The sequence below is a fragment of the Lycium ferocissimum genome, chromosome 9 (genome assembly GCF_029784015.1).
Source record: "Lycium ferocissimum isolate CSIRO_LF1 chromosome 9, AGI_CSIRO_Lferr_CH_V1, whole genome shotgun sequence".
Lineage (NCBI taxonomy): Eukaryota > Viridiplantae > Streptophyta > Magnoliopsida > Solanales > Solanaceae > Lycium > Lycium ferocissimum.
Genome location: NC_081350.1, coordinates 27596877 through 27618062, shown reverse-complemented (window position 1 = coordinate 27618062; position 21186 = coordinate 27596877). Strand labels below are relative to the sequence as shown.

Below are 21186 nucleotides of genomic sequence, written 5' to 3'. Positions count from 1 at the left end.
AGTTCTTTAAATTAAAGTAAAGTATTTATTTTAACATAATAGAATTATAATCTTGAAGATTTTTTTCAATATCTAGGACTTTAAATTCGTAATTAACTGATGATAAAATATCATTAAATTAGGCTACATTCATATTTGATAAAGTAGTTGTGGAATTTATATTTATAGATAATAAATAAATAAAAAATATTTGCTTTCGTTTCAAGTATTTAGTTCAATACAAAAATAGTACAATTTACAGCCACTTCAGTCATAGACGATAAACGAGTAAGTTTCACGGGTGGTTATTTAATTAACTTTGAGTGTATCACATCAAAGTCACTTTTCTATTTTGGAGTGCCATGTCATATTTCGATACAACTATAAGAATTCAGGTGAGATTTACCTTTTAGTTAACTTGGCTAAAGTTGAATGACTTTTACGTAATAAAAGATAAAAAGAATTTTGTGTGATAAACCTTAAGTTGGATAACTTTTACGTAACAAAAAATAAAAAAGTGTTACTTGTGTGATAAACTTTAAGTTGGATGAATTTTTTTGTAAAAGATAAGCTCAACGTTGAATGACCATTGGTTAGGAAATTTTTGTGGGAATCAATACGAATATGCTTAAATAAAATAGGAGGAAGAGAGAAAACAGGAATAACTATCATAAAATCATTGTTTATCTTTTGCAAATCCAAAGATATAAATGTTTAATTGAAGGAAAATAAAATAATTGAAATTATTTCCTTATATAAACATCTCATCATGAAAACTACCATGAAGTCACAAAAATCTATGGCAACGGGAGAACTTGATTTTTCTTTTTTAAATATTATTTTTACTTTTGCGATCAACTTAAATTTGTATAAAATAAGTAACTAAATATTCTTAGAGCTGAAAGATATTCTTATATTTTAATTTTATTTAGTAACAATTTTCAATACTTTTATATTGTAATGAAAATAAATAAATGTATGATCATTTAATTCCAAATATTGAATTATATTAGTCATAACATGTTTCTCGTGTGGGGGGAAAGAAGAAAAACGTACATACCAAGAACATCATTTTCAATGAAATGTTAAGCGGCTATAATCTTATACATAAGTAATATTTTTGTTATTCAATAAACGTATGTAATTATAATTATATTAGCTAATTTTTTTTGCGATGGTTGAGGTTGAGCGACCCACATACCCTTTGAAAGATAAATTATTGTTCAACATATATTTCTAAGTTGGATAAAATTGTAACATTAGAAACTTTGCCTATTAATTAGTATGAATTTGCATGGAATTCTAATCCCATTCAAGTTCCAACTATAGGGTCTGTGTACCAATTTCACATGGACCAGATCAAGAACTCATTAAACCACACCTTACCAAATTCATGAGTCATTATACTATAAAACCATTTGTTTGGAATTGATCAGAGTTGGACTCATGGCTAGCTTTGAAGTATTATGATAGCAGCTATGTAATTAATTAGCTGGCCGCAAAGGTCATCAAAAGGTTATGCATATAAGCAAGTAAACCTATATTCACCATAGCTCATTGGTCTAATATTATTTTGGATACGGAGCATCCGAGCAGGTAGTAAATTTTCTCTTGTTATTAGTATTAATTCTCCTTTTTGATAGCTGATTTTGTTTATATGCTTTTTCCGGTGGATTTTTTTTTTTGTCGATCAGTAATTAATGCTGGAATTTTCTTAACTGGTATGATTTTTTTATTATCAATTTCCTGTTATTCTTTAGGAGAATCACTTTCGTTTCTTTCAACACATATTTTTGTACCCCATAAAATAAATAATACCATGTAATTTCAAAAAAACATTATCCAATATTTGTTATGATTGATACTTTGATAGGGAATAACGTGCGTGACGCGTTCATAGAGACTAGTACTATTAAAAATACACCTATATAAGAATTAAGGGGGTGAAGTCGCCAAATAGCCACTTTGAGACTAATGGTTAAAGAGAGACTAATGAAGCAGCATGATACTAGTATATTTTCTAAAAGTCGTATATATCTTTTTGGAGAAAGATTAACAACAATAACAACAACAACAACATACTCAATGAAATTCCACGGGCCACAGGCAGTGGCGGAGCCATATGTTGACACCCCTTCGTCAAAAAATTACACTGTGTAAATACGTTAATTTTTTTATATTTTTTTATGTATATATATTATGTGTTGAACCCTCTTAATTTCGTCGTATTTACTTTTTTATATTTTGACACCCTTTAGTAAAAATTCTAGTTCCTCCATTTTGAGGTACGAAAGGGAGTAGGATGTCACTGCAACTAAACGTCTACCTTTGTGGGGTAGAGAAGTTGTTTCTGATAAACCCTTGACTTAAAAAAAAGAATTTCGAAGGAAATATGACAACAAAATAGCAAAATGCAAGCAAATGAAGTAATGTATATTGTTCGCAAGAAAAAAGAGAAAAGGTAACAGATGTTGCTGCCCAGGATCGAACTGGGGACCTTTAGTGTGTAAGACTAACGTGATAACCACTACACCACAGCAACTTACATCTTGAACGTCAAGACTAGAACTAATTAATCAATACATGACTAGCTAGAGCAAAGTAAACTCAAAATTCTTAGGGCTCGTCAGGGGAACCTGTTTCATGATACCTAACACATATAAAATGGGATTTAAAAAAAAAAAAAAAAAAATATAACCCAACACAAAATATTACCTCCACACATCCTTATTATTATTTTTTTTTTTTTTTTTTTTTTTAACACCGGTATAGCCAATTTTTTTTTTTTTGCGCAACAAAGCATATACACCCGTTATACAATATAACTGTAAAGCAATATAATGAAAATTAGAGATTGTAACTTATGCATGCAATTTCTTCAATTTCCAAAGGTGCAATCAACGATCAAGTGAATAGTGGTTACTCTCTATATACATCTATTGGGTATACAGTAAAACAAGCATATTCTTAATTCATCTACTTAGGAAATTTTTGTGATTTTGACACTAAATCCGAGCAATTTACATTTAGGTGATCTCAAATCATTTGAACTTTTAGTTGGCAAAATATATTGACAAAAGATCTGGGAATATGATGGTTAACTTATTTAATCTGGTAAATCTCAATTATATCTACTATCTACCTACTTACTTGTATATAAGTATCCAACAATATAACTGTAAAGCAATCAACGATCAAGTGAATAGGGGTTACTCTCTATATACATCTATTGGGTATACACTAAAACAAGCATATTCTTAATTCATCTACTTAGGAGACTGTTTGTGATTTTGACACTAAATCCGAGCAATTTACATTTAGGTGATCTCAAATCATTTGAACTTTTAGTTGGCAAAATATATTGACAAAAGATCTGGGAATATGATGGTTAACTTATTTAATCTGGTAAATCTCAAGTATATCTACTATCTACCTACTTACTTGTATATAAGTATCCAACAAAACTTCCCTTGACTTCCTCAGTGTGATAACATGAAGATTCTGCACTTCCATTTCAATTCAATTTCATTCTTTCTTTTCTTTTTCCTCGTCTTTATTTTCGTTAGAAAATCAAAGAAAAGTAACCAAAGATTGCCACCAGGTCCATGGACTTTGCCCTTTCACTACAACATAATGCATGTATAGCTACGAAATTTTAGCTATTAATTCAAAAATTGTGGCTAATAGCTAGTAATAGCTACAAAAATTTAAATTTCATGGCTATCTACAAATTCGTAAAATTTCTTAGCCACGAAAATTAAATTGACAAAGCTAATTCCTCTTTTTTGCTATAATTGCTAACAATCGTGACAATAATTACCTAAATTGCTACAACTTTATTGCTACAATAAAGTTTTGTAGCTGATCATAAGTTTTTGCCACACGATAGAAGCTAGCGTAGCAATATTAACCTTTTAGCCACAATAAATTATTTGAAACTAAATGTCGTAGCTAAATAAATATTTTTGCTTCAAATTATAAACAAGTGTGACAATAGTTAAATGATATAGCTACAAAGTTTTTGGTATAATAAAATTTCGTAGCTAATCATTAGTTTTTGCCACAAATTAAAATTTGTTATAGCAATAGTTACCTTTTAGCCACAGAAAGTTATTTTAAACAAAATATTGTAGCTAAATAAATATTGTTTGGTTCGAGTACTAACATCCGTGGCAATAGTCTACTAATAGCTACAATAGTTTGTCATGAAGAAATTAAATAGCCACAGGGTCATTGTTGTGATAAAATTTTCGTAACTAATCATTATTTTTTACCACGAGTTAAAGTTTATTATAGCAATAATAATCTTTTAGCCACACTAAAATATTCAAAACAAAATCTAGTGGCTAAATGAATATTTTTTCTTAAAGTTATATTTGAGATAAAAGTGAAAATAGTTTGCTTAACAATTACAATTATTAGTCATGACAAAATGAATAATCATAAATTTAGAGTGTCAGCGACAATAAACTTTCATAGTTAACCATAAGTTTTATTTACACATGAGGCTATCATTGAAATACTAATATTTTAACCAAAATTTTGTAGCTACAAAAGATAAATATTTTTGCATCGGTTATGAAAATCATGATGAGAATTGGTCTAACAATATTACTTTTATTTTATTTTATTATTTTCATATAAGAGCTTAGAGTAATTTCTTATATTAATCACTTATTGTGAAAAAAAGTATTCATATTGAAGACTTTAATAGTTGCAGATATGTTATGTTAAGTATTTATAGCAATTTCGCATATCTAATTTAATTTTTTATAAGTGCTCATACATTGAAGAACTTTGCGGTAGTTTTGGTATATCAAATTTTGATAAATATAATAATAATTTTATCGATAATAACCGTTCATAGCTACAAAGCCACAAAACAATGATAAATTTATGATTGCGCCACTAAATTAAAAAGAGTATATTAAAATAATAAATTTTTGATGAAAATGAAATTTGTTGATGGTTTTTGCCCTAGATTATGCAAAAAAAAATTTAAGACAGAATATTTATATCTAACATTATTAATCATATTTAATTTTATATAGTGTTCTTTTATTAAGTCATACTAAGAATTAAGAATTTAATATGGTTGATATCTAAGTCATAGTAAAACTAATTATATTATAAGTCTTATTAAATAAGTATGTAAGCTCCAATTATAAGTTTAAAAAAGAAAAGACATCGTTTGGACCATGAGCTTTGGCACTAAACTTAAGTTGTAAAACTTAGTTTAGCAATTAAACTTAAGTTGTATTTATTTACCCATTAACAACTTTCAATTAATTAAATATGGTATTCCCTTACGTGGCACAGATGGACAATTGAGATACTTAATTATACTTTTTAAATATTTTATTTTTTTATTTTTATTATTTTATATTTCTTATTGTGGTGTTCGCCACTCCATGCTTTCCCAGTGATTGGTCCACGTCATTAAATATTTTTTAATTTTTTTTATTTATTTAGTTTTTCTCTTTCTTCTTCATTCTTCCCCTTTTCTCTTTCTTCTTCTTTCTCCTCATCCTCACGGAGGTGTGAGAGTTATAAGCATAACGGAGAAGAGTTACTTCTTTACGAGTTATGGACATCTATCATAATTTTCAAGGTATATCTGTTAATCAGCAATAATATCTAAGGTATATCTATCAGTCTACCTGACTTGCATATGATTATCCCTTTGATGCAAAATTGGCCACATAAATCCTATATCTTTTCATTTTTTAACTGTTCATTTTGATAGCTAACATCTTCATCAAGTGAATCTACCTGACTTGCATATAATTATCCCTTTGATGCAAAATTGGCCCCACAAATCCCATCTCTTTTCATTTTTTAACTGTTCATTTTGATAGCTAACATCTTCATCTAGTGAATTTTTGGGCTATAAATTTGACACACTACCTAATGTAGAAACATTCACTCAAAAACTTCCTTCTGATCTTCCTCACTGTCATAATATGGAGATTCTGCTCTTTCATTTCAACTTAATTCCTATGTTGCTTTTCTTCTTTCTTCTCTTTATTGTTGTTAGAAAACGGAAAAATATGATAACTAATGGTAATCAAAGATTATTACCACCAGGTCCATGGAAATTGCCTCTTATTGGAAGTTTGCATCACCTTATTGGAGAACTTCCACATCATGCTCTTAGAAATTTAGCTAGAAAATATGGGCCACTGATGCACTTGCAGCTAGGTGAAGTTCATGCAGTTGTTGTATCATCTCCCCATTTGGCAAAACAATTTCTAAAAGTTCATGACCATTCTTTTGCAGCAAGGCCAGAGCTTATGGCCTCTGATATAATCTTTTATCGTCAAAAAGACATTGTATTTGCAAAATATGGTGATTACTGGAAACATATGCGCAAAATATGCATTTCAGAGTTACTCAGTGCAAAGATGGTCAAGTCATTTAGTTTAATTCGACAAGATGAGGTTCATAATCTCGTTACATCAATACGTTCCACGCCAAATGCTGTGGTTAACATGACTGAAAAGGCTCTTCGACTTACCAGCTCGGTGATTTGTAGATCAGCTTTTGGGAAAATATGGGAAGATAGAGATAATTTGTTACTGATTATGAGTGACGTAGTATCCTTATCAGGTGGGTTTGATGTGGCCGATCTCTTTCCTTCGTGGATATTACTTCATGAAATCAGCGGAATGAGAAACAGATTGATGAGTATGCATCAAAAGATTGATGTAATATTGGAGAACATTATTAATGAACATAAAGATAATCAAGCAAATGGGAAGAAGGGCAATGGTGAGTTTGGAGGTGAAGATCTGATCGATGTTTTACTCAGAGTTATGGAGAATCTCAAACATCAGTATCCAATGACAAATGACAATATCAAAGCAGTCATTCTTGTAAGTTTAGTTCTATCTCATCAAAACAATCATTCGTTTGGAATCTTGTCCATGTTTATGCTTATTGTATACATCAAAGAAATTGATCATGTTTGAACCGTTTGATATAATAATTGTTTGTCTTATCAGGAGAGGAATAGATTAAGAAACATGTGGGAATCTTAGCATCTTTCGTTTAATTGTTGGTAGTGAGGACAATTTTGGTACTTTAGATATATCTTGTGTGTCAAACGTCTTCTTTTGTTTCTTAAACTCCATATAGTCGCATAATGTTACATTTGCAGAGGATTTCTTAAGTTCATAGCTTCTCAAGTGGTAGTTTTGTTTAGTCCCATCATTTGCAAAAATCATATATGTAATTATTAAACTTCAATGTTGTAGGACATGTTCTTCGGGGGAACAGAAACTTCATCTGCGATGATACAATGGGCGTTCTCAGAATTAATGAAGAATCCAAATGTCATGGCCAAAGCACAAGAGGAAGTGAGAAAGACCTGTAAAGGGAAGAAAGATTTGGATGACAATGATCTCGAAGAGTTGAAGTATCTGAAGTTAGTGATTAAAGAAACACTACGGTTACACCCTGCATCTCCTCTTTTAGGCCTTAGAGAATGCAGGAAGGAAACAGAAATTGATGGATACACTATCCCTCTTAAAGCCACAGTAATAGTTAATGGTTGGACCATTGGAAGAGATCCTGAAAGTTGGGACGACCCTGAAAATTTCGTGCCAGAAAGATTTGAAAACAGTTCTGTGGATTTTAATGGAAATCATTTTCAACTTATTCCATTTGGCGCAGGAAGCAGGATGTGTCCAGGAATGCATTTTGGTTTGGCTAGTGTTGTGTATCCACTAGCACAGTTGCTTTACCACTTCGATTGGGACCTTCCTTATGGACTACAACCTGATGATCTGGATATGACTGAAACATGTGGAATATCTGCATCTAGGAAAAATCATCTTCACTTGATTGCCATTCCACATGATTTGTCACAACATTGATACAATACCTACATATTGTTTTCAATGCTTTATGTTAACTGTCATGCTTTGTTCTGTTTCTTTGGATGAATAAATGAAGCAGTTTGCTCATAAAACCTCAACCATTGGTCTTTCTCTATTTGCAAAGCTAGTTGTGACTTAGCTGGAAAGAATGAACTTGCTTTCTTAATTCATAGCTAGAGATTTAAGAAGAAAAAATCCAAAAGGGGAAGGGAGGGGAAGAGAGGATTTAAAGGACGGATTTGTACCTTTAATATCTGTCATCTGGTGCCTATTCCCTCCCTTATTGTGTCATCTGAATGAATAGAGCATTAATCTTGGCAGAACATTGAACATTTTTCATCAAGAATCTAGCTTATTGTAATACTAGTGAGAAGATAAGCTCCTTCATTTTTCCACTTATTCCATTAAACAGGAAAAGTATGGATATATATAGTGGGTGAAGAAACTAAATAACAAGTTCCATTATCGCCCAGCGGTTAGGATTTCTCCAATTTTACTTAAGCAAGTATTACCTCAGATGCTGTATTGTATGATAAGAAATAACCAGCATTTGATGCCTTTTAGGAAAGTAAAAAGAACTAGTATTGACTTTACACCATAATCCTTCGTATTATTTCTAACATCACTTCACATAAAATTTCACTAGCTCTGATCGCACCTTAACCGAGCTAACATCAACAGTGGCGTATGCAGGATTCTTCGTAGGGGGTGTCAACATTTAAAGAAGAGAACATATGAACAAATTAGAGGGACGAATGAACGTTAGAGTTTTAAGTTTAGCCTGGCTAATCCAGTTCAAACTTGGGTTTCAAGTAATTTAATGTCAAAGACAATTATGCAAAAGTTAACCTTAGGTTGATCGGTTTATTTGATCCTTAGGGCCTAGGGGTAAGATTTTGGGGGTTCCACTACTAAAGAGCATGCTATATTTTAACAATTACAAAAAGTTTTTTTTTTTTTTTTTTAAAAAAAAAGCTAATTCGCTGCGAACAGATTTGAACTTTGGGTCATCGCTACATTAGAGATACGCCTAACCAATAGGCCATGGAGCATTTTGTGGTAAGCGGTGTCACTTTAGAATAAATGTAATGATATTCTATTTTTCAGACTAGTATATATACATAAATATTAATTAAAAGTTACAACGAAGCCATGTCGGACGATACTCCTTACTCTAAGGTGTGTCCGCCCTTGAACATCAACGAATATAGAAGCAAAAAGAGAGACCTCTGATTACCACTCAATTAGGAATCAAAAATGAATAAGCACACCTTAACCAAGCTAACATCAACGATTATAGAAACGAAAAGACATAACACAAATATTCACTCATGCAAACTTGAGAAAAGAAATATTCACTCCGCTACAAAAAGACTAACAATGGTACTATTTGAGAAGTTCTTTTAAGAATTTTTTAACTGAATTCTTGTGATCAGCAAAAAGCAAGGTGGGAAGTAGAACTTACGGAAGAATGCATTTGACATTGAGCAGAGTTAAAGCCTCAGTGGTTGCCGGAGTTGGGTTCTTTAACTCAAACTGAGTAATCACTTCAAGTTTTCTTAACAATAACTGGAAAGCTCCCATGTCTTTTTTCAGATTATCGTTATACTGGACGAACATTGCATATACCATGAAATTTACAACAATCCCAGTTCATTCCAGAACAATTTATGACTTGCAAGATCATAAATGCATTTGAGTGTCATTTTATTCCAGCTGTGCTTACTTTCATCATAGAAGTAGCAATTCTTGTCAATTTACAAGAAAAAGCTTTACAACAAAAAGAATTGCAATGGATATGCGCCTCTATACACATCCTAAGTAAACCAAAAACTAGATAGATCCCCAAGAGTGGTCGAGAAACAATGAAAACTTAACTTTATAAACATCTTGCATCTAGAGGGAGAACATTGTGAAGAAGCAGCAAGTCTCCCATTGCCTTCTGAACCTTAACTGGAATGATTTTGCTGGCATCTTCCAACAAAATGATGGAAATGGTATGAAGAAAGATGAATGTGGAGACAGCCAGTTTAGCCGACAATTGCCAGTAGGCTCTGTCGTACTGCTGGAACGGAGCATATAAGAGAGCCAAATATACCAGTCAGGGCATATGCTATAGCGCAGAATGGAAGAGCTTCAGGTTCCTTTGCTGACAAAGCTGCTGTTCCGAGCCCATGAGCACTTCAAGCAGGAGAAAAATAGTCATTGAGTTATGCAGCTTGGATCTTCTTCTATGTAAATTTTTCAATACATAGTTTTTCTCAAACATAAAAATCGATCTTCAATTGATTAAAAGATGGTTTTGCCAATTCAACTCAAAATTGTTGATTCTAAAAGAGGAAAAGCTGTTATCACTAACTGAGGTAGCAAAAGCCAATCTTTATAGCTCTTTTAATTGCCATTTGAAGCATTTTAGGTAATTCTAAAAAGGAGTAAATGGCTAAGATTTCTATCTGCAAAATGAAAATGGCTACTACCTTGATGCAGTTGCAATTCCTCGAGCAATAGGATCATTGAACCCAAGTTTATCCAGCACTGCTTGAACAAAATTTGCTCCCACCAGACCAGTTAGTACAACGACAGCTGCTGTTAGAGATGAATTCACGCCTGAATATCACACATTTAAGAAGGTTTAGCATCTTTTTCACTCTACTCCAGATAATCCATGATTAGTCAAGCTTTCAGAGACAAGATCATAAAGGAGATGTTCCTGACCTTCAAAGAGAGAAACAATGCTGAGAGCTAGTGCGACAGTTATGCATCGTGGTAGGATTGATATAGTTAAATTTGGCTCCAACCCAATCAGCCGTCCAATGAGAGCAGTTGAATATAGTGAAAATAGCGTGGATATAATGACAGAGGTGAAAATCTCAGCAGCATGCCGTTTAACAAGCTGAGAGTAGGATACACATAATTAGAATAAGCAAATGACAGGGACAGGTGAGAAACTAAAAGACCGTGGAATCCTCTGAAGTCAGGAAGGTGAGATAAAAGGAAAAAGTTTATGTTTGTACGAAAAGTGCAGGACAAGGAAAACAACTCCAAAAAATGAATCAACCACTCGGTTTTGAATTTCATTGTTCTTTTATCTTTATGTCACTAGTAATTTGCTCTTTTTTTCTTTTTTTTTTTTCCATGCTTGTGCCATATACATCCCTCATCAGTCACCAGCAAACAATAAAATTCCTCTATAACTTAGAAATTACTTAAAGTTTCTATCCTGTTAGCAGCCTTAGTTGCACCTCACTTTTAGTTACCTTTCTCTGCTTGAACATTGAAAAGGCAAAGGAGATGATGACTGATCCCAAAAATCCCATCAGAATGTCACCTGCTCCAGGATTAGATGCGGCCTTCGTAAGATAATCCCCTGAATAAATAAGCAAGACAAAAGTACAAATTTGATTAGCCAGCAAATAATGTTGTTCAGCAAGTTCGGAATTTCATGCCCCTAATGCTGATGTATTACACAAGTAAATTAACGGGCAGCAACTGTAACATCTTACTCTGCATGTAGAATGACCATTAAAGTAACTGTTAATGAAAATTTTGATCATTTGAACACTAAACTTAATGTAAAAGGCCTTGAGAATATCAAAGCAAAAGTGTCTTGGTCTCAAAACATATTATAACAAGTGACTTTTTAAAATATACAGTCTTTTGGCCTTTGTCTGTTAGCATATCACATGATGACTAACTTTAAATAACTTGAGTTTGGATAAAATTGGAAGATTAGAGAACATGAATTTTAATGTGAATGAATTTTTGAGAAATTGGAAGATTAGTTTCCTGTTACATTCAAGATCCCCATTCTCTAATCTTCTAATGGATGCTTATTCATAGAATGTGAATTTTATTATTTTCCAATTTGAGCCAGTGACCAACGGTTCAGAAAGTTAAACAAAAGGACCTTTAATGTGAATGCAGCAGTTATATCTTGCAATTCCATGAGTTTCTTCCAGATCACAAGCCTAAGGCCAATGAAGAAACACAAATCACAGACCATTTCAACTTTTATGGGCAGTCCTACTAAGTCGAAATGTCCAATCTAAGTTGACATAGTTGTAGTCAACTTTTATATTACCAATGTAAGAATAAGAAAGTAAATAAATTATAAAATAAAATCAAGATCTTCACCAAGAACTGGATCAAGTCCAGACTTTGAAAGGCACCCAAAAGCAATTGCTGCAAGATCTGCAGAGACTGCACAGCAGATAATTGGATGGAAAACCTTCTTTATAGCCGACGGAAGCCTGAGAATATAAACCTTATGAATGTACACACCAGATTAATAAGAAAAAGAGAGTTTCCATGATAAACTGAAAAGTAGAATTATTCATGCTGAATCATACCCTGATCCAACTAGGTAGCCTAATACAGTAGATGAAAGTAGAAAGGGTAGGCATGTTCTAGCACTTGTTCCCAATGCTGCTGGATAGTAAAGTGCACCAACAAATGACGCCAAAAAGATCACACCCCAAGTCCACACCTCCAAAGAAGAAAAGGGAGAAGGCTTTGACATGGGCTCAGCAGCTATCATCTCGGTCTTTACCATTTTCCTCACAGATATAGCTGTGAAACCTGCAACACAAAGAGAAGCCAACCAGCCTCCAACTGCAGAGAAGTCAAAATCAGTTACACTCTGTTGGCACTAGGAAAGAGACTTACATAGAGGGAGAGACGAAAAGGAAGGAAGCTGCATTTTTTTTTTTTAATAATATTTCTATTCCGTATATCACTTTTTTAAATAATAACGTAAGCTTATTCTTTAAATTGCTGGTGCAAGGCATTATGAAACGTCGGGACACGATACAATCTATCCAAACGTTATATTCATCAAGACAACACAGTATAATACAATGCAATACGATACAATACATTATGAAACAATATGTAACAACCATTCGAACAAGCTGTAGGGATAACTTGTCGAGCAACTAACAATTTGTTAGGGTACAAGTTAGTAGAAACATGCTCAACTCTAAACGGGTCTCACTGAGTTCAATGTCCAAAAAACTTTGTTTATTTCATAGGAAGATATTCAGTTATGAGTAACTAATAGCATTTTCTTATACACACTAGCTTAAAGTGTGATCATTATTTAGCAAACCAAGGGCCTCTGCAGCTAAATAGGCATCAAAGGAAAAGCTTTGCAAATTAATCGGATAGCTAAGATACGGTACCTAGTATGAAACATATCTTGGCCCCAGAAGCTGCAGGAATATCCTTGACAGCAAGAGGGAGAACAACCAAAGAAGGTACATAAAACAAAGGAAGCCATCTCTGGATAAACAAAAGTGCAGGCTCAAAAAAGTTCATCAATCCTGCTGCAGCCTTAGGAACAATGGAATCAAGAATCATTAGAACAGTAAATGTACAAAACATTCCAAATAGAGCACTTGGGAACTTAATAGCAGCAGTCACAAATGCTTTCTTTAACAACTTATCCATAGCCAGTATGAGTCCAAGTGATGCTAATAAATGCAATGTTCCAAACACCTACAAGCAAAACATACACCCAAAAACATCAAAACTCAAACTATTCATAGCCTGTTTGGCCAAGCTTCTAGGAAGCCAAAAATGCTTAATTTAGAAAGTTGATGTGTTTGGCCAAGTTTTTAAGGAAAATCTTAGTGCTTCCTAGTAGCAGCACAAACTGTTTTTCAGAAGCTAAAAAAAAATAGTTGTCCCTGCTCTAATATTGACAAAAGTATTTTTCAAATTGATTAGTCAAACACGAACTGTAATTACTTTTCAAGATAAGCAGATTTTGGAAGTTTCACCAAACATGCTATCAATCAAAATTTCATAACATCAAAGAGGAAAAGATTCAATTTTTTGCCTTGTTTGATAACCCTGAGGAGGTAATACTACTGTCTGATCCCATGGATCTAACAAGAAACCTTCTACTAGAGTGATTTCTCTTGACACCCATTTCTTGGGATTGCGAATTTTCGACGAAATTTCTCTTAATAGGGACACCATTAGAGCTCAAACTGGATTCTTGAGAAAGGATTCTAAGTGGGGTTTGTAAAGATTTGAGCTTTATTTGAGAAAGAGTTGTTGAGTAATGAAGATTGGGAAGAAATAAACTTCTTGGAACAGCTGAAGCTGTTGCCATATTGATTCTTGGAAAGAAGAGAATGTAGTTGGTAAATGTGGAGCCATTTTTTGAAATGGGAAGTTGAGAAATTTGTGTGGATGTGAGAAAGAGAAGATGATCAACCTTATTCTTTTCAAGTATTCCTCCATCATACAATAAACAAGAGTGACTTTTTTGTCCCTTACAAGATTACAGTCAGTTTTGTTCGTTGCCTCTTTTGTCTGTATTGAACTTTCTTATTCAATTTATTTTTGGAAAAAGATGCAAATATAACTTTCCAACTTTACGATTTAAAGTAATATACCTCTCGATAAAAGACTGGTGCACATATACCTCTTACGCTATACAAATGGTGCAAATATACCCTTTTCGTTGATAGTTTTTTTTTTAAAAAAAAAAATCATTTAGCTTGATTTTTAATTAAAAATGTAATGTAGCTTTAAAAAAATAAGTCTAGCCATTTTTTTTAAAGCCGCGTAGTAATTTTTCTTTGGTGGATCAGGTTTGGTTCTTTTAAATAAGTGGGTAATTTTTTTTTTTTAAAAGCCAATGCGATATTTTTTTAAACGAACCAAACAACCACTAGAAAAAAATTGCCTCGTGGTTTTAAAAAAATGGGAAGACTTTTTTGTTTAAAGCCACGTGACATTTTCTTAATTTAAAAATAAGCTAAATGATTTTTTTAAAACTCTATCGGCAAAAAGGATATATTTTTCACTATTTATGCAACGGTAGAGATATATTTGCATCATTTGTGTAACGGCAGGTGTATATATATATATCACTTTTTAACGAGAGGTATATCTGTTTTAAATCGCAAAGTTAGGGGCATATTTGCACATTTTCCCTTTATTTTTTATCATTTCCAATTTAGAAGTTCTAAAAGACACTTGGCCGACTTCTCTATAAACTTTCACCTTCCTGTGTGAGTAATTTCTCCAAAACAAAGAGAATGTAAAGTAAGAATTACATCATAAAGTAGTTGCTTATTTTGAAAATTGTTTTCTTGACAGAGATGCTTTTTGGGGAAAAATATTTTTGGAGAATAACATTTTATATCTGGCTAATCAATTTGAAAAATACTTTTATTAATTTTAGAGCAATAATTTGTGTTTGGCCAAGGTTCCAAAAGTGCTTTAGAGGAAAAGCTATTGGCGATATTTTTTTTTAAACAAACCAAACAACCACTAGAAAATTCTTTGCCTCGTGGCTTTAAAAAATGGAAAGACTTTTTTGTTTAAACACGTGACATTTTCTTAATTTAAAAATAAGCTAAATGATTTTTTTTTTTAAATTTGCCGGCAAAAAGGATATATTTGCACTATTTATGCAACGGCAGGGATATATTTGCACCATTTGTGTAACGGCAGGTGTATATATACACAACTTTTTTAACGAGAGGTATATCTGTTCTAAATCGCAAAGTTGAGGAGTATATTTGCACATTTGTCCTTTATTTTTTATCATTTCCAATTTAGAAGTTCTAAAAGACACTTGGCCGACTTCTATATCAATTTTCGCCTTCCTGTATGAGTAATTTCCCCAAAACAAAGAGAATGTAAAGTAAGAATATATCATAAACTAGTTGCTTATTTTGAAAATTGTTTTCTTGATAGAGATGTTTTTTGGGAAAAATATTTTTGGAGAATAACATTTTGTATTTGGCTAATCAATTTGAAAAATCACTTTTGTTAATATTAGAGCAACAATTTGTGCTTGGCCAAGGTTCCAAAAGTGCTTATTTCAGCTTCTGAAAACAACTTCTGCTACTACTTAAAATCACTTAATTTTTTCCTAACAATTTGACCATACACCTTATCTCTCTAAAATAAACAATTTTGCCGTCCCAAAAACTTGGCCAAACAAGCTATAAGTTTCTTGACAGCTTTGGAGTTATGGATCAAAATTTGAAGAATTGGTTAAGGATAAACTAATAGTAGCAGGAAGTAGCGCCATGATCCTTTAGAAATCAATAAAGGGGCAGCTCAGTACAGAGTGCACTAAGCTTCCGCTATGCAAGGAGTCGAGAAAGAATTGAACCACATTGGGTATATCGTACTTAGTAAAGGCCTATGTATTATCCGATGAAAATAGTTGTTTTAGCAGTTACTTGACTTACATTTGGGTATGTGTTTCCATATTTCTTTGTTGAGAAAGAATTGAACCACATTGGGTATATCGTACTTAGTAAAGGCCTATATATTATCCGATGAAAATAGTTGTTTTAGCAGTTACTTGACTTACATTTGGGTATGTGTTTCCATGTTTCTTTGTTGATTCATTTCACTGAGGCACAGGGCCACAGTTCTTGTTTTACTCTGCCTTTGTGGTTCTACATTCAAGGCTTACCACATAAGTCGGCAGCCAGATTCTGTTCTTCTTTAGATCTCATTTTTTTCAACTAAGGAGTCAACATTATTGGCTCACTCAATTCCAATTTCCTTGTATGACACAGTCCAGAACACATGACAATTAGTGAGTGGTGTAGTTTCACTTGAGAGGTAAAGATAAAATTTGCTCTCAATTTCAGGCAAAAATCAGGAGACCAATATAAGGGAAGAAGGGATTATTTGATACATTTTGACATCTATAAATGACAGCTAGAGCTGCTGAAATCAAACAATTGATCAAAGACTTGTATATAATGCCAAGGGAAGCTGTTGTTTCCCCAATATATACTTGCATCTAAAAGAAAACACAAAAAAGATATATTCATGTATTATTGGTTTCTTCTGTATTTCACCAGTGCGCGAACTTTGTTAGGTAACTCTAGAGCTGAACAGTAGATGAAACGCCTATATTCATGTATTATTGGTTTCTTCTGTATTTCACCAGTGCGCGAACTTTGTTAGGTAACTCTAGAGCTGAACAGTAGATGAAACGCCCCTACAATTTGGACGTTAATAAGTTCCTTAACTCCTTTCTAAGAATCTTTCCGGCTGCAGACCTGGGTATCGAAGCTCTGAAGTAAACCCTTCTAATCTTCTTGTATGGTGCAACCTGGTATAAAGAATACGAGCTATTAGCAATTGAGGCGCCTACAAACCTGCAATTCATGGTGCACTAGCAGGGAGACAAATGATTCGCAGCCAGATGAAACAACGGGAAAACCCATTAAGCTGACAATTACCTGCTTAGAAACAAAGTCTATCACATCTGCTTGGGAAAGTTCACGCCCATCTCTCTTGACGACAAATGCAACTGGAATTTCTCCAGCTTCCTCATCTCTGGCTCTAAATAACCGAATAACAACAAAGTGGATGAGTACTAGAAACCCGACCATGCTAAAAGTGGCATATAAAGAAATGATATTATGCAATCCTTTAAAGATCAGCACGGAAGTTTGGTGATAAAGGAATAAGGAGGAGTACTTTGACAGACATAGCTCCAACATCTTCCACAAATTATGAGTAAAGGAATCTCTGAGACCGACAAATTTTACCATGTACTTGTTGCTACTACTCAATGATAACATCTTCATAAGCAAGACATCTGGGCATGTTCAGAATTATAGTCTGACTCGTTTTCATTATATATTCATAGAGGAAATAAGTAAAGAAAAAGCTCCTTTTCGTATTGTTAAAGTCAATTCTCATGATTATTAGGATTGTATAGACCCGTGACACTACTCACTCTATGTTAAAAGTGATGAGAACATAACATACTACATCAGTCTAGACACCAAAAAGATGTGCAGGACATCCAGAAATAGCCAAATTGATATTAGCAGCAAAAATAAAAAAAAATCTGTAACTCGAGCAAGAGCATCCACCGCCAATTCTATTTTAAAGAAGTTCACTACCATGGTTAACCACATGAAGGAACTATTAGATGTGATTGAAATATAAGTTTTCCCCATTCGTGCCTCTACGAGGCATTAGATGCTTATATCCATTTTTCCATGCAAGTCACCTTTATTTTGACATTTTCATATTTGACATCCCCTTCTTAGAAATGAAGCTCAGTATTATAGAAATGAGATCGAAATATAAATTTATGTTCAAATTACATGTATTCTCCTCTAATAGGTTTGCATCAATATCTGAAGCACGGGTCAAGCTTACCCTGTTACTGCAGCATCAATGATATCTGGGTGTGAGACTAATACAGCTTCTAAATCAGCAGGAGCTATCTGCAAAATTATACAAAAAAAAGAGAATTCATCCATCAATCTCAAAAAAAAAAAAAATTAAAAGAATAATTGAATTAATAAAACAAGCCTTCGTTCTCATAGTAATTCTCTGATGCTACTCAAACATGAAGCACAGACAAAAAATCGACTAATGAGCTACGACTCAGATCTATAATTATGAATATAAGATATCAGAAGCAGCATAACATGCTTCAGATCTCAGAAAATGGGCAAGAACTCCAATACAAGAAATTGAAAGATCTACCTGAAAGCCCTTATATTTGATAATCTCTTTCAAACGGTCAATGACATATAGATATCCTTCTTCATCAAAATACGCAATATCACCAGTATGGAGCCAACCATTGCCATCAATCGTAGACTTGGTAGCCTCTACGTTATTCAAGTAACCTGGAAATTGAAGTGCCAAATACAAAATTCTTTTACTTGCTGTTTAGACAGCATAAATAGTGAAGCCAAAACAAGATATATGGTTGGCACTAACCTTTCAAATCGGCTTTTGTTAAGCATTAGTTCAAATATTTATCATAGACATCAGAGATACATAATGGTTATATGAGTAAAAAATTCACAGTTTTCAGCCAAATTATTAGAAAAAAATCTAAGGATGATGCATATCCACCAGAAAATCTATTACAAAATTTAGCAGCGATGGTTTATCAGCATTTCAGTAACTTCAGATAAATAGCACCAGTAGCGTTAAAGAAACTAAGTACCTTTCATTAAACCAGGTCCAAAAAGCCAGAGCTCGCCCATGCAGTTGGGAGGTAAGGTTGAACCGGTGATCCAATCCACTACTTTAGCTTGCATGTTTGGAGCTAGAAGCCCTACCGAAGAATAATTATGGAGCTTTTCAGTATTGTAACCACGTGTTGCAATAGCAGTTGACTCAGTCATGCCATATCCCTGGACAACAAATTATGACATATTTTTCTGAAAAATGAAACCAAAACATACAACAGATAATTTTGCAAACACTTCCATTTTTTTTGGAAAGATAATGCATTCTCCAAGTTCGCAATAATCTAACACATCTCAATTGGCTCATGGGACAGTGGAATCAGAAGAACAAACAAATATTTACTGTTGAAGGGTTCAACTGAGATAAAGAGCTTCGATGACACTCATCTAGAGCTAACATGATACGACCCAATTCAATTTTTTTCTTCTTCTAATGCATGCTCTAAAAGATGAGAGCAAGTGATCTGATTTCATCCATATCAAATAAACAAAAACGAAAAACGGAAGTTAAGCAAATCAAAGGGCATAAGTAAAGCACTTCTACTTTGAACTAACTAGCAACTTTGTCTATTTCCAAAACGGGACCTACCTTGTCATATATGGTTTTATATGCATCCAATTGACAGTCAATGATTTAGGACACACACCTGAATGAAATCAACATCGGGGAGAGTGCGTACAAAGTCTTCAATGGATTTCGTGCTTACTGGAGCTGCCCCACACGAAACCTGTTTCAAGCTCTTCATACTGCTTGAAGCACCATCCTTTGCTCTTCTAGTCAACGCCATTAATAATGGTGGGACAGTGGGGAAGTGAGTGACACCATATTTTTCAATAGCTTTCACCATCTCATCAGCATTAAATTTTCTGATCACAACAACGGTAGTTCCCAACGACAACAATCCCATCACAAAGAGAGAAAGTCCATACACATGAAACATCGGTACAACAGCCAAATACACATTCTCAATACTCAAATATTCATATTGTGAAGCTTCAAACCTCACAAAAAGTTCCATCATGGCTATGAAGTTCCCATGAGTCAAGATAACACCTTTTCCTGCACCAGTAGTACCCGACGAATACAAAATTGCTGCTGTATCTTGCTGACTTATTTTAGGCTTAAAATCCCAATTAGGATCACGCGAAATCAGCTCATAAAAATCAGAACTTTCACAATAATTTGAACTAAAAACCAAAATTTCTGGCACCCCTATGACACTAACACCTAATGTGGACAATTTATCAACTTTATCATTAGTAGTAAATGCTAGCGTTACACCACAATCAAGAGCTTGTTTCTTGATCTCAAACAAACTACTAAAAGGATTCATAGTAGTTACAATTGCACCAAGACTCAAAACACTCAACAAAATAACAGGGAAATAAATGGAATTTGGTAAGAGAATTAACACTACATCACCTTGTTTAACACCCCTTTGATGAAGACCATTAGCCATAGACTTAACCATAGGATAAAGCTCTGAATAGGAAATTGAAATGCCAGAAATGGAATCAACAAGAGCTTTAACCTCACCATGTTTGTGAGAAAAAATAAAGGAAACAACATCAAGAAAAGGGTTTTCAGGCAATTTTATAGAAGGGTATTTACTGCTATATATACCTGTTTCAACATCGTACCAAAAGGGAAATGATTTCCCATTTTGGTAATGGGTTTTAGAAGGGTTTTTCTCAACTTTACCATTGCCATGGGTTTTCAAGAATGTTGCCATTTATCACAAAAAGAAGAAAAAGGGCTAATTACTGTTGCATTGAAAATCAAGAAAACCCATTGTTGTATTTATAAAACAAAATCTAGGCTTTGACATCTTATTAGGCAGTAAGACAAACCTGTCCGATTCTTAATTTGCACTAAAAATAGTATTAAGACAAGTTAGACGGTACCAGAAGACTATTTGTAATGTGAAGATTAAAGTGATGGAGGATACAAACACTTGGGACATTTTAAATGACTTTTGGATCCAAGCCACATATATTCTGCTATTTAATATACTAGTTCAAGCAGCCCGGGCCCAAAGTCAAAAGTATAATTTGTATCACACTTTTCTACATTATTTTTTGCGCGGATTGCCCTTCTTTTGGGGGTGGTCTTTAAATTTTGCCCTTCATATTTGTGGTCTTTATTACGCCTCTCATATTCTTGGTCTTTAATTTTGTCCTTCATTCTGCAACTACGAGCGTTCAATGCCAGGTAAATCATGAGGTTTGAGTTCGAACCCCGCTCAAACATAAATTAAAAAAAAATTACAAGTAAGGTTTATGCGTTATGTCTTGTCAATAAATTCTTCCGTATAAGAATCAACAAGTAATAC

The 21186-nt window shown here is 33.4% G+C and overlaps 3 protein-coding genes and 1 non-coding gene across 4 annotated transcripts; 1 reads left to right on the top strand and 3 right to left on the bottom strand.

Annotated features, from left to right (window-relative positions):
• Positions 1 to 2448: 2448 nt before the first annotated feature.
• Positions 2449 to 2521, bottom strand: TRNAV-UAC (transfer RNA valine (anticodon UAC)). The gene has a single exon. It is a non-coding gene; the product is annotated as a tRNA-Val (tRNA).
• Positions 2522 to 5826: 3305 nt separating this feature from the next.
• Positions 5827 to 7951, top strand: LOC132030103 (premnaspirodiene oxygenase-like). Its single transcript, XM_059419585.1, has 2 exons — positions 5827 to 6854; positions 7236 to 7951. The coding sequence occupies exons 1-2, from the start codon at positions 5943 to 5945 to the stop codon at positions 7854 to 7856; spliced, it is 1533 nt and encodes a 510-aa protein (XP_059275568.1). The 5' UTR covers positions 5827 to 5942; the 3' UTR covers positions 7857 to 7951.
• Positions 7952 to 9542: 1591 nt separating this feature from the next.
• On the bottom strand, positions 9543 to 14078 carry LOC132030102 (plastidal glycolate/glycerate translocator 1, chloroplastic). The gene is made up of 8 exons (XM_059419584.1): positions 13699 to 14078; positions 13040 to 13355; positions 12209 to 12470; positions 11994 to 12109; positions 11117 to 11226; positions 10575 to 10752; positions 10337 to 10466; positions 9543 to 10040 (listed from the first exon to the last, which is right to left on the bottom strand). Exons 1-8 carry the CDS (start codon positions 13975 to 13977, stop codon positions 9890 to 9892), a joined length of 1542 nt encoding a protein of 513 aa, XP_059275567.1. The 5' UTR covers positions 13978 to 14078; the 3' UTR covers positions 9543 to 9889.
• A 2385-nt stretch (positions 14079 to 16463) lies between these two features.
• Positions 16464 to 20746, bottom strand: LOC132030101 (4-coumarate--CoA ligase-like 6). The gene is made up of 6 exons (XM_059419583.1): positions 19501 to 20746; positions 18829 to 19018; positions 18357 to 18502; positions 18024 to 18091; positions 17090 to 17192; positions 16464 to 16959 (listed from the first exon to the last, which is right to left on the bottom strand). The coding sequence occupies exons 1-6, from the start codon at positions 20584 to 20586 to the stop codon at positions 16846 to 16848; spliced, it is 1707 nt and encodes a 568-aa protein (XP_059275566.1). The 5' UTR covers positions 20587 to 20746; the 3' UTR covers positions 16464 to 16845.
• Positions 20747 to 21186: the final 440 nt, after the last annotated feature.